General features: G+C 39.1%; 1 protein-coding gene and 1 long non-coding RNA gene across 7 annotated transcripts in view; both read right to left on the bottom strand.

The window, feature by feature from the left end:
• SNX13 (sorting nexin 13) overlaps window positions 1-8,894 on the bottom strand; it is a 154,038-nt gene extending 145,144 nt beyond the window's left edge. The window contains exon 1 of one of the 6 annotated variants that reach the window (XM_082472677.1): window positions 454-8,894. In XM_082472677.1, coding sequence (XP_082328803.1) covers window positions 454-1,053 — 600 coding nt within the window. In that variant the 5' untranslated portion in view covers window positions 1,054-8,894. The remainder of the gene's footprint in view (window positions 1-453) is intronic. The other 5 variants (XM_082472674.1, XM_082472672.1, XM_082472673.1 and 2 more) reach the window with 5 other exon arrangements.
• LOC309665945 overlaps window positions 1-13,103 on the bottom strand; it is a 340,836-nt gene that overhangs the window by 212,639 nt on the left and 115,094 nt on the right. The gene's annotated exons all lie outside the window — the stretch shown is intronic.

Genomic DNA, 13,103 nt, shown 5'->3' with positions numbered 1-13,103 from the left:
TGGCCGAGTGACAAACCCAGGATGCTGACCGAGCTTGGAGGTGGAGGGCCCTGGAGGCCAGGGGCCCGCGAAGAGAGAGACCTCGGGCAAACCGGGGGGGAACAGGAGCCAGCAGCAACGCAGAGAGACCGACGCTGCCAGAGACCAGCGTGTAAGGGGACGCCACGAAGGGAGCGGCCAGTTAGGAGGCAGCGACGGCAGGAGGGAGACCAGTGCCAGGGGCGACGGGCAAGTGGCAACTGCGAAAGAGGCACAGGCAGCCGGAGGTGGCGGGACTGTTGAGTCAGCACTGCTCCTCTTCAGGGGGAACTTGTAGGATCCCCGCTCTGCTCGGGCCCCGGGGCCCGCTACCAAGGGTCGGGCCCGCAGGCGGCGGAAATAATGTTATCCGACCGGCCGGCGCCGGCCCCTTCCCCATTTCACAGGTAAACACTGGCCGCCGTCGCCGCTTACCTCTGTTAACATTATTACACCCCGGGGAAATGAGCTCCTCCCTAGCCTCGCCGCATGGCAACAGCCGAAGCAGCAGCGAAAACCGCCTGAGCCGCCGCCAACGGCGGCAACAGCTCCTTCAGTCCTCTCCCGGGCGGCGGCTTTACTCGGCTTCGCTGGCTTCCCCCCGGCCCGGCTGCTCGCGACGGACGCGCCGCCATCTTGGAAGAGCGACGTCCGCGTCTCCCCGCGACGTGCGCTCCCATTGGCGGGCGCAGGGGCAGCCGGCGTCTCGTGACCGTCGCCATAGCGCCGGCGCGAGGGGAAGTGGAGGCGGGTGGCCGGAGACCCAATCGGCGCCAGCTGCAAGGGCCCCGGGGCAGGGCGCAGAGGCCGACTTGGGACCGCTGGGAGGGCAAAGAGACCCCAGCGCGGGGCCAGTCCGGGAGTCGGTGCGCGCGTCCGCGCCGGCCGCTGACCCTCCGCCGCACGCCGGGGTGGGTCGGCCCTGGGGTGCAGCGAGACCGGCAGAGGCCGAGGCTTCGACCGATGGCGTTGCGGACCTCGCGCGTCTCGGGGACAAGACGGCAGATGTCCAGTAGAAAAACTTCCTTCTCGCATATCTCCGGCCCCGCGGCGACCCAAGAGCAGGAGGGGGTTGTTCGGCTTTCTCCACTGTCTGGGGCTTAAATATGATCTGAAAGTGCTCCCTGCTCAGTCCCTCTTTCCTTCTAAACTCTGACAGAAACTTTCCTTTGTCCTTACCAGTCCTCAGCGAGTTCTCTACTGGGGTGCCTGACAGGCAGTTGAAGTGATACAGGCATATCAGCTTTACCCCGGTCGTGGCAGACTGTCGCTGATTCGGTGTTTGGCCAGCACCCGTATAACAATGAGGGCTTGGTTTTGCTCTTCGTAAGAGACTTCTAAAAAATGTAAAGCCAATTTTACTTTTTAACTGCGGGCTGTACAACTTCACTGGCTTCTTGATACAGTGTGTGCGTGTGTGTTTTGTGTGTGTGTGTGTGTGTGTGTGTATCATGGTGAGCAAATTTCAGCACGTGTCATTGTGAATAGTCCTAACTTAAACGGGACTGAACTCTGGAACGCAGGGTGCATAGAAGCCCCTGTTACTGACACCGTTCTGAACCTGCCACTAGGCGAGTTAGTGTGTGAAACTGAAGGCAGTCACTTCTACCTGAATTGTAATGAAAGTAATTTACCTGAACCTGTTGTCAAAGTGAATTACCCTGTTGTATGTTAGAAACCAGTTTCCATGGAAATTGACAAGTAAATTTTCAAATTTGACACGCAGAATCCTTCCACCTCTTTTAAGGGGATACAGAGGCATTTAGGAAAGAAGTTCCTTCCCCTTAACCAGGACTCCCCCCTTCCCCTTCCTTAACAATAGTACTATTGTGTAAAATGAAATTTACCTAATACATTACTCTTAAATTCTCAAAACATTAAGTAAAGGCATTAGAAACTTTGTGTTACCTCTGTTGTGTCCTCATCAAGGAAAGAGAATGATTCATTAAGGTAGCCAGGTAGAAATTCAAGATAAATCCTGATTTTACTCAATTCAACTAAGTGAGGCAAAGTAATTTTGCTGTTGTTTTAATCTACATCTAATACATAATTTTCATATTACTGGGCCAGCAAAATTCTGACCTCTGCAACAGAATAAAATGTGTTACAGGGATTGACAGAATAGCCATGAATAGAAAATAAGATTGGAAAATACTCTCTGGCCTAAGATATTAAGGAAATGAAGAGATACTAGAGACAACAAGGAACCTGGAAAAAGATAACTGTTCCAACCTATAAATAAGAAAACAGAGGAGGCTCATTAATATTTAAGATACCAACTAGTAAATTAAAACTGTAATTTAGGTATCTGGCCTGAGTATTTAATTTTCTTTTCACATGTTTTTCCCATTCCAGAAGGAAGGCATTTTCACTTATTTTAAAGGTGATAAATTAAGTGTAGGCACAACTTGAGGTTTGTACCAACCTGTAATATGACATGGCTATGCTTTTAACTTTTAGAAGTTTGTCCGTAGACCTAGGAACAAGCCAAAATCATTAGCTCCAAGTTTTCTCAAGCAGAGTTCTTTCTGTGACCTAAAAAACCTTATGTTATCTAGCGTCCCCAGTCCCACCCCACATCCACCTCTCTGACCTCATTTCTGCTAAGCACTGCTCCTATAACAGCAAGGCATCCTCTAGCCCTGGGGCCTTTGCACTGACTATTTATCTGGAAGGATCTTTCCACCAGGTACCCGCATGGCTAGATCTCTCACTTCTGTTCCATCTTTGCTCAAATACCACCTTTTTCAAGGAAGTCTATTCTGACCATCCTTTTAAAATGTTGCCCCTCCCCCAGTGTCCTCCTAAAAGACTCCAAAAGGAAAAGGCCTAATTAAAAATGAAAACAAAATCCTTGGTGTTGAAAGAATGTTTTTTTTTTCAACTGACCATTGTGTGTTCTTGCAATTAATGGGAGAACTACTTTTACTGTCACTAGAATGCCAGAGAGAAGTTTATGACAGAATAGTAAACTGAGCCTTTCCCTTAAGCTTATATCACTGCTGATATTTTCAATGGTGATAATGGGATGGGGAGATAATAAAGATAAAATATGTTTAGAAGAAAAGCTTTCTTATGTGTATATACCTTGGCATGAGTCAAAGTTAATTTGCTAGCAAGGGAAGCAACAAAGTAAATAAGGTATGTCATTTCAGAGATTTATGGAAGTTGGGAAAGAGAATGCTTATAGAAGCAGCTAGCTTCAAAAAAATAAGTAAGCCTCTAATTTGGCACAGATTGCAGTTTCATGCCACGTGGTCTTAAAAACATCCTATCAGTTGTTACAGAGGAAACCTGGGACACGCTGACCTGAGATGCCCCTTTCTTTGGCTATCAATCAGAAATTTGAAACAAAACAAAACTATCCATCTTAAGAAACACACGATAAGGATACATCTGTGGTTGTTATTGCAAAAGGTTTGATTCCTCAACAGCAGTGTCCAGTCTAATTAACACAGGAAAGGATGACAAAAAGAGGTCAGAGGCAAAAATCAAGTGTGCGATGCTTTTAAACAGGCCACTGCCAGTGATTTCCAAACCTCCGAGCAACAATTCCTAATATCCAATTTGCCTAATTTTTTAATTTTAAAGCAAAGAAAAAAAATTCATCTACATATTCAGGTTGTCACATGTTGGCTATAATCCTTTTTGAGAAACTGGAAAAGTATAGCATCAATCTCTGAAACAAATTGTATCTATCAAACAGTTGTCACATTTAATCTTTTGGTTTCTTAAGCCATTTTATTAACTCCAGTTTCTTCATAATGCAATGTCATCAGTGTCACCTACCACCTGTACTGAGCATTAAATAGTACCATACATTCATTAACAAGGTCCAATATCACAGCCAGTGAATCAGTATTAAAATAATGCATTGGCAACAGAGAAGACACATTCTAAAAACAGACAGCAGCAGGATATCCTGATTCTTATAGCTTTAGTATGACAACAGTAAAGCAGAAATTTCAAGGCATTTAATTAAGAGTGTTCTGAAGTCTAGCTTCAAATAGCTCATCAGGTGCTTTTTTCTTACACAGTATTTTTTGAGGAAATACTGAGGCAACTCAAGACTAAGAGAGAAGCAATAATAAGATGAAGTTTTGCTAACAGCAGATGCAGCCATAAAATAATAATATTCACAAGTCCACAGTGGTACCAAGATCTCAATCGAAAGGACCATATTACAAATATGTAGAGTCTGTAGTGTATTTCAGAGGTTTTACTAGATCACTGACAGCCCCAGTCAATAGTTTTTAAAACAAATATTTTTACACCATAAAAATTAGCACTTTTCAAACAGTTAATTCTCAATTTTGAATACTATTTTTCAATATATGGGCCAGGTGCTGTGGGAGGCATTTCACATATATTGAACAATTGAAAAAGACCATCACAGTAGATCTTATTACCCTCCAGGCCGTGAGTTTAGTAACATTCCCCGGATCACCTATGACGGATACATGCTATCAACAAGATCTTGATGTTGACCTCAGTTACCTCCTCCTCTTTGAGTATAGATCTACATAAATTATTTCAAATTATTTTGCATAGGTGACTTGTCTCTTCTCCATTTTTTATTGATTCAATCATTTCTTTATATGCGTATGTACTCATAGATATTTATTTTATACTTTGGGTTAAATCCAATACTATTTTATTTGGTTGCTCAAATTGCCTCAGCTTTGGCCACTGGGAGCTCTTTCAGTTGTCCTATGTCCTTTTAGTATAATCCCATCAATGTGGGGTGGTTTTTTGTTTGTTTTTGTTTTTGAGTACTTCCTTAATTTCTCATACTACAAGATACTTCAGGCTCGTCATACTTCTGTCCTAGAATCATCCATTTCTCTAAGGAACTTTGGTTCCTTTACTGGAGAATGGTATTAGAAACCAAAATCTGTTCTTGGTTTCTAGAAACTAGAAACTAGGAACACATCTAAAAACTAGATGTGTTCTTTGCTACTGGTGGTGTCCTTTCTTTTCAGCCCTTGCAGTTGAGAAAGCAAGGAAATATATGCATGTACACTAATCTATATATATACACCTATCTATATATACTTCTGTATGGAACCATCTGTACCTATATTAAACTAAACACAAATTCATAGTGATGTCTACAGCTCTAACCCATTACCAGAAGGATCATTCTAGCCTCCTTCCTTGGCTTATCTGTAAATTTTCACTCCAACAGTGAGAAACCTGATTCCTACTATCAGCCATCCATTTACTTACTTGTTCAATTTCAGTATGCATGTATAGCTGTATCAGAATTGTTAGCCCATAACCCCTTGTGAAGTCAACTAGAGTACAGTGTCTAGGTGCAGTTTCTTTTATCTTTAGTCTTACAAACTTCAGTCATTTCCAAAGTTGCTTAGTTCAGCACCTTTCCTCCCACCCTCTTCAGTGAGGTCATTTCTTATATTGGTAATATAGTTAGATTCTCTTGTTGCAGTCTACTTTCTTTCTTGAGATTCCCCCAACCTCCTAAATAATTTGAATTTTTAAATTTGCATACCTTAAGTTTCACTCTTTGTGCTGATTTCTGACAAACGCATAGTGTCACATCATACAGAATAGTTTCACAGTCCTAAAACATAAAGAGAAACTCATAGTGAAATTACTTTTACATTTTTATGTACAGACCCAAACAACTAATGATTTTATAGAAGAAACCTCACTTGGATATAGAGATATCATAAATATATATAAATCTATATTATATACATATATAATATTAGATATATTAGATATATAATCCTCTGTAATACCTGATATTAAATTCTTACCATGTGCCAGGCTCTGTTCTAAGTGCTTCACAACAACCCGAGAATATAGGAACTGTTATTATTCCCATTTTACAAATGAAGAAATTGGGCCCCAGAGAGTTAAGTTTTTTGTCCTAGTTGCACAACTAGTAGTAGAAACAATATTTAATGAAAAAATTAATATATACATACATGTATGTATATATATATATACACTGTATAGTTATATAATTCAGAATTATATGTGTGTATATATTGTATTTTCAAGTATATTAAATCAGTTAACTTTAAAAACTAAAATTTTTCAATGATCCTGTCCCCAGTTTCTTCTGTGAATCATAAGAATAGTGACTGGCCTTTGACCTCCTGTTTCTGCCTTCAGCCAAAGGAGGAAATGAGAAGAGGAATCAGTACTCACAGACAGAACCTAGTATGTCCACTTATTTAAGGCTTACCTCAGCTAGTTCCATTTTTACAGAGTAAGGGTGAAATCAAAGACTGCTATTATATTGCTTCCTACTTTACTAGCTTAACAGCTAAGGTAAAAAAAAAAAAAGATTGCTCTGAGTCACCAGTGTTTTTAAATGGTTACATATTACGTTAATTGGCATAAAGTTAATGAGACCTGCCTTCACCCTTGCATATATGGTAATCTTTCTGTTTTCAATAAAAATTTTAAATTTAAAAATAACTGTAATAGGGACTTCCCTGGCAGTCCAGTGGTTAAGACTTCGACTTCCAATGCAGGGGGTGCGGGTTCGATCCCTGGTTGGGGAGCTAAGATCCCACGTGCCTCACGGCCAAAAAAACAAAACATAAAACAGAAGCAATATTGTAACAAATTCAATAAGGACTTTAAAAATGGTCTACATCAAAAAAGAACTTTAAAAAATTAAAATAAATTTAAAAAAACAAAAATAACTGTAATAGATGTACGTACAATTGAATGGAAGAGTTATTAGACACATGCCCCATAATATTGGCCATGGAATGAGAAGAGTGGAAGCCTGAGAAGATTTGCATTGTGGTCCTGTCTTTGCTATTAAATAGGATTAAACCTTGAAAGTGAAAATTCATCATTTTTTGAGCTTCACTGTCTTTTTCTGTAAAGTTAAGAGCTCGAAACATATAATTAGATTAACACTAATATACTGTGTACATGAATACAGTCAGTTGTTTGAAGCATTGGGCAATGCACTGCGGCTCAAGATCAAATGCTCTCTAAGGTTTCTTTCAATTTTAAAACTGTGGTACTTATGATAGCAAGCTTTCCTATCACTTTCCTTCAACAAGCATATTCATCATCACCTTTTTCAAAAACCTTGCTACCAAGCAGAGGCTGCTGTGAACTGTTTGGCGTGTAGTAATGAACTCCTTGAATTACCACCTTTCCACTTAAAATGAGACACCTCCTACCTTATAACGGCCATGTCTGCAAATATCCATGAACAGAGAAATCAGCAGAAATGTCAAGAAGACTTCTGGTGTATAAAAAACAAAGCAAATAATCAAATAAAATGCATCTAAAATCACACTATTCTTGAAATCTATAGGACATTCACCTAATTTGGATAGATAGGATTTATCTTATTCACTTAATCAGCAAAATGCTGAGGGTTTCACATTTTATCTTTAAAAATAGATGTCCTTTTTGGGTTTTCCTGTTGCTGGGGAAGTGTACTTTCTGTTGCTAACTGAGAGCTAACTGTTCTGCTTTGAGTGGAAGATGTTTGTTTTTATCAGTAGGAGTGGCAGAAGGATGAATGAAGGAATCCCCTTTCTTTTTAACTTGTTTCTGTAAGTGAAATGTCTGCCTTCTGGGTAAAAGCATATGATTGGCTATTTACCAGAGTATCCTTTAATAGAATCATGGAATTTGCTCATTTGTTTACACATTACTTTATTCACTAAACCTTAAATGAGCTAACTATTCAATTTTTAAAGATCACAGGGTTATGGAATTCTTATTGAAACATCTGTTATCACTCAATCTCTAATGGTTAGAAGGTACAAAGAGATTATCATCTTCGCATTTTTGTCTGATATAATTTAGCCTCAAAGGGGGGAGGGGAATAAGAAATAGATGAGATCTGACTTTCCTTTCAAATCTTATGATCGTATAATTAAAATACAAGGCATCTTGCTCTTCATTTTTATGTATTACTGTTTGCACTGTTTAGGACAGGAAACTGAAAGGGGAAATATCACAGGCAAGCAAATTTGAACAAAATATTACTTTGGTATATTTACTTTCATGCTTAAAACTGCATTAAAAAAAAAAAAAAAAGCCATTCTGGCTATCCCCAGCTTAAGGTAAGAATTACAGAATTATTTTTTAAATGTAATTATCTTAACTTGAAATTAAATTCTATATTATCACCATCTTAATTGTACTGTAGTACTCTGTGAAAAACTGTTGATTTCTTAAGCAAGGACTTTTGTTTGAAGCTGTGTCTCTCGGTAATTCATCAAGTTTATACTTTATGGTTATGCCAGAAATTTTGGTTACACTGAAACTCTATGCTGTGAAAAATGGAATTGAATTTCCATCTTCCAAATTTCATTTTTTGTCTTTAGAAGTAAATTGTTAATCTATGAGCCACTGGCTTTTGGGAAAGAGGGGATATTTCATTATATCTCTCTAAATCATTCTGTGGCATGATGATGTTGCCTTGGCCTAGTCATTTCATCTTCCTCCTGGGCATTGAGGGAGATTACAAATCCTGCCTGTCTAGGTGGGGTCCAGTAACTAGCTCAATGGCATGTAGCAATCCTCCTCTCTTTCCACCTTCCAAGGTGACCCTGGATGCTACGCTAGATAATAGAGACTTCAGATGGAAGGAACCACACAGGAGAATCTGCCCACCAGATCCAAAAAAGAAAATCTTCGGACTTTGCACAAGTGACAAATTCTTTTATTATCTTGGGTTGTTGTTACTGTGTTAAAACCCTCTCTCACTCTACTTACTGACAGTAGAAAGTGTCTAACCTGAGAAATCCTCCCCCTCCTCGCACCCTCCCCACCCCCTGCAAATGAGGGCACTGTTTTAAGTGATACTACTTAAGTAGATCCTCAGTAGTTCCACATTTTTTTAAGGAGAACCATTTTAAAAGTCACGGCCTGGGTGTTACAGATTAGACAGACAAACACACACACAGGCGTGCGTGCGTGCACACACACACAAACACACACACACACAAACACACACACACAGGCACACAGAGACGGCTCCTAAAGATTTCTGGGAGAGGAGGGTGGACTGAAGACCCTGTTCCATGCAGTCTACTCAGAAAAGAAAACCAGGGAAGTTAATGAAATAGAAAAAAGAGTGAGTAAGAGACAGGCATGAACCAGAATCAAGGACCAGTTGCTCTGAAAATCCTGAGAGCCTTCCCGGAGAGTTCTAATAGCCACTGCCCAAGTATGTGGCCAAATTAGGAACTAAGGAGGGTTCAGACCAGACCAGTGTTTGACTCAGGAATTCTATCGAAGAATGACTTCCTGGTCACTTGGAAGGTTTTGCCCTGGGGATGTCTTACAGGTACTCCTCACCTCTGACAGAGCCTCCCACACTGAACAGTTCACTTGGGAACAAGGGAACTAATGTTTTTAAACGCCTCCTCTGTGCCAGGTGCATTCTGTACCTTATCTTTAAACCTCATGGTAAGCAGTGTTGGCCCCATTTCTAAAATTAGGAAATTATGGCTCAGAAGGTTATTTAATTTGCCTAAGAGTCTTCTGCTAATAAACAGCAAATCGATTTCAACTTTCTGACTTGAAACTTAACTCTTTTTTTCCCACGATACCTCCCCCAAGCTCAGCCTCAGATCTAGGATACCCTCCGAATGGCCAATAAAAACCCGTCTCTTTTCCCAAGCATTTCCTGCTTTTTACAGTCCAGATCTCTTGAGGATCTCTTGGAATAAACTATCATTTATCTAATGATGGCTTGTTTTTCCAGTTTACTCACTTTTTCCTCCTTCACATATAAGAAGAGACAAGGGTATGAGGCCAATAGCATTTTACCTGATTTCTTCTGTTAATTTGTCAAATCTAACCATAGTTCTTCTCTAATGTAAACACGCTTTACCTCTCCTGATTGTAAAATGCTAATCTCACATATTTATTGAATTTTTCTTATTGGTTAGCATGCATTCCACATTCATTATTATCTTACGGAGCCCGCTCGAGGCCTCTTTATCAATAACAGCAATATGATTTTCATATGTCTGCCTCAGGCCTATTGACCTCTGCCTTATGCCATACCTGTACATAACCAAAGGGTATCTGGCCTGTTTCTTTCGTTCTGCCTTCCTTTCCAAGTGAGGTGCCAGACTTTAGCTGTGTCGGTTCTGTTCTCCTTCACTTTTTTTCCCTCAGAGGCTTATGGTTTTGTGTTTTTCCAGACGAATTACATCTCCCTCTCCTCACCTGCTTCTGACATTGACAACTCCATCATTAATCAACTCTTCCTCTTTCTCCTTAGGCTAATCCCTAGTCCCTAAAGTATCCTACATGACCATGGTCATAAGCTGTCTCTGAGCCCCATTAGAGCAGAAAGGGATGACCCTGTGATTTGTAAACACCAGAAAGAACAAACCACAAAGTATAGGCTGTAACTTCATCAGCAGGCCTATTTTGCTGCAGCACATCGACATTTATGAGAAGTTAAGTCCAGTTGGTTTGCAAAGTCTCCCATTTTTGACATCACAGACTACTAATGTAAATTTATTTTCAGTCATTTCTGGTGATTTTTCTCCTAAGCTCCAGATAATCTTTCCCTTATGCATTAGTCTCATTTGTTGTCCCTTTTCTTTTTAACCAATTCCTCAGAAACACGTTTGGTATTCTGTATTTCACATAATTGTATGGGTTTTTTTTTGCTTTGCTTATCGTTAGAAATAAAGACACTAAAATGTAAAACGTACACTGAGGAAACCAATAAGGTTTTACAACTGTGCAATGTTTAAAAGCAACAAGTCTATATGCAACATCAAAGACAAAATAATTACTAAATGACACAATTACTACCCAGTTTTGAACTTTATTTACTCAGTAATTATTCTCATTTATCCACTTCTTTTACTGATTAAAGCACATGAGGGTTTGAGTTGCTGGAAAGCCAACAAGTAGACACCTCTAGAGTCAATGCTAAATACATAAAAGTAAAGTAAAATATCGAAAGTGTTTCTCACTGTTATTTTCCTTTATTCCTATTTCTTGGCCAAAGCATACTCACTAAAAGACAGCAGTATATCTGAGATAAACAGCATTTTCCTAGTGTTCATTGTCACACTTTGTCTAGTATTTTAGAAAATTATTAGACTGTGAAAGAGATTCTGATAGAGTTTATAATGCGAAGAAATAGAAGTCAGATTTTAATCACACACATCAGTGAAGGAGCAGAAAAGGCTTCCAGAGATTCTGCTTTTGCTTCCTTTTCTAACTAAAATATAAAGCTTATGGAAATTACACTTTTTGTAAATGTGATAAAATAACCTCTCAATCACTTGCACTAATAAAAAGAGAAAATGGATATGAAAAATCCAAAATAGTGAATAATCTAAAACTTGTCAAACTATAAAGTAAAGCCATTGAAATTTGAATGTATCTAATGCTGGATACCCACCTAGCTATATTTACTGAGTATATTGTTTTAGACAAATCTAGAGATTTAGAAATGCCATGGCAGAATCTTGATTTTACATGTCGGCTCTCTATTTTACGATAACTTCAAGTTATTATTTCTTAACTGCCATTTCTTCATAGTAATCATGCAAACCATCACTAGTGGTGTGCTGGAGCTGGTTCAGACTGACTCACGAACTAGGGGAATTGTTAAAATTCTTAGAATTTTACTAGTCAATTTTTAGATACAGTAATTATTAAAAATTAAATTATATAAACATAATTAAATACATTATCTATAACACAAACATAATAAATACTCAAAAATCTTCACTTCCTAATTATTTTACTACTTTTTATTATTATCTATGTTTTGAGGTTATTTATGCTTAGAGTATGATGAAAATACTATAGAATAGTGTGCTAGTTCTCATTTCTTCCCAACTCTTTGTTTACTGATGTACTATTAGTAGCTTAAAATCGGCTGTGGTAGGAGTATTTACACCATGGAAATTGGCAATTATTACAAATCAAGGCGAATTATTGTTTTGTTGATTTTCTAGAGTTAAGGAAGTGATCGAGAACATGTTAATAATGCATATTAAACTTTAAAAGCATCATGACTAGCTGTTACATTGTGAATAACACCAAAAAAAATTGAGGAACTATCCTTCCACTATTCAAAAATTATTATCCAATTCAGCAAAGAAGTTGTTCACACCACTGACAAATGAGTGAAGTTCTGGCATTTTACTAGTTAATGAAAAAGAAAATATCAGCCAATATTCATGTTCGTCAAACACTTGTCAATTGCAACCACAGTTTAGCCAGGTTACAAGAACAGCAAAAATCAGCAAAAGCATCAAACGAGAATCAATTGGCTATATTCAAATAATAAAAATCTTGAACACTGTATTATTTTTAATAAGTTATGTGCCACTCATTCTTTATATCAATAAAATGTGTAATAAGTTTATATGCATCTTTTAATATATGCATGCATGTTTTCCAGAGAGCCAGTTTACAAGCTCACTACTGTCTAGCACTTACACTCTGACCCCCTTCACACAGCCTCAGTTTATTAATCAGTTGCCAGCTTACTCCCCTCTCCTCCAGTCTCACGTTTGATTGGTTATGACTTGAACGATAAAGTCCTTCTCTGGTTTTGATACCTGGCTGCTCAGGAGCGCTGCTTTTCCTGGGGTTGCCAAGCTGGATCTGCTAGCAGGTATGTTCTCAGCCACATGAAGAAGGCATCTCCGCAACAGGAGAAAATGAGATTAACATGCCAAGAGAAGTAGAGACAAACAGAAATATCTGCACTTCAAGGAGTGCAGATAGAGTATGTCCTGGTGATGCTGAGTTCCCAGATCCAGTTCGTCCTGTAGGCATTGCTTCCTATAGCCATTTCTTTGAGTTATTTCAATATCTTCCCAGCTACATGGATCAATACCTTTACCTTTGCTTTAAGATAATATGAGCTGGTTTTCTATCACTTGCAATTATAGAGCCCTGACCAATACAAATCCCTATGCAGTTAATGGACAGACTTCAGCAAGTCTGTAAACTGCCTGATATTGTATGCAAGATTTTGTGTGTTTGTGTGTGTAAGTGCATTTTCCCCCCTGAGAATAGGGTTCATAGCTTCCCTCAGATTCACAAAAAGACCTATAAACCCACAAAAGCTTACTTAA

This window comes from Balaenoptera physalus (assembly GCF_965194825.1).
Source record: "Balaenoptera physalus genome assembly, chromosome: 8".
NCBI classification, from domain to species: domain Eukaryota; kingdom Metazoa; phylum Chordata; class Mammalia; order Artiodactyla; family Balaenopteridae; genus Balaenoptera; species Balaenoptera physalus.
This window is presented reverse-complemented; position numbering and strand designations above follow the sequence as displayed.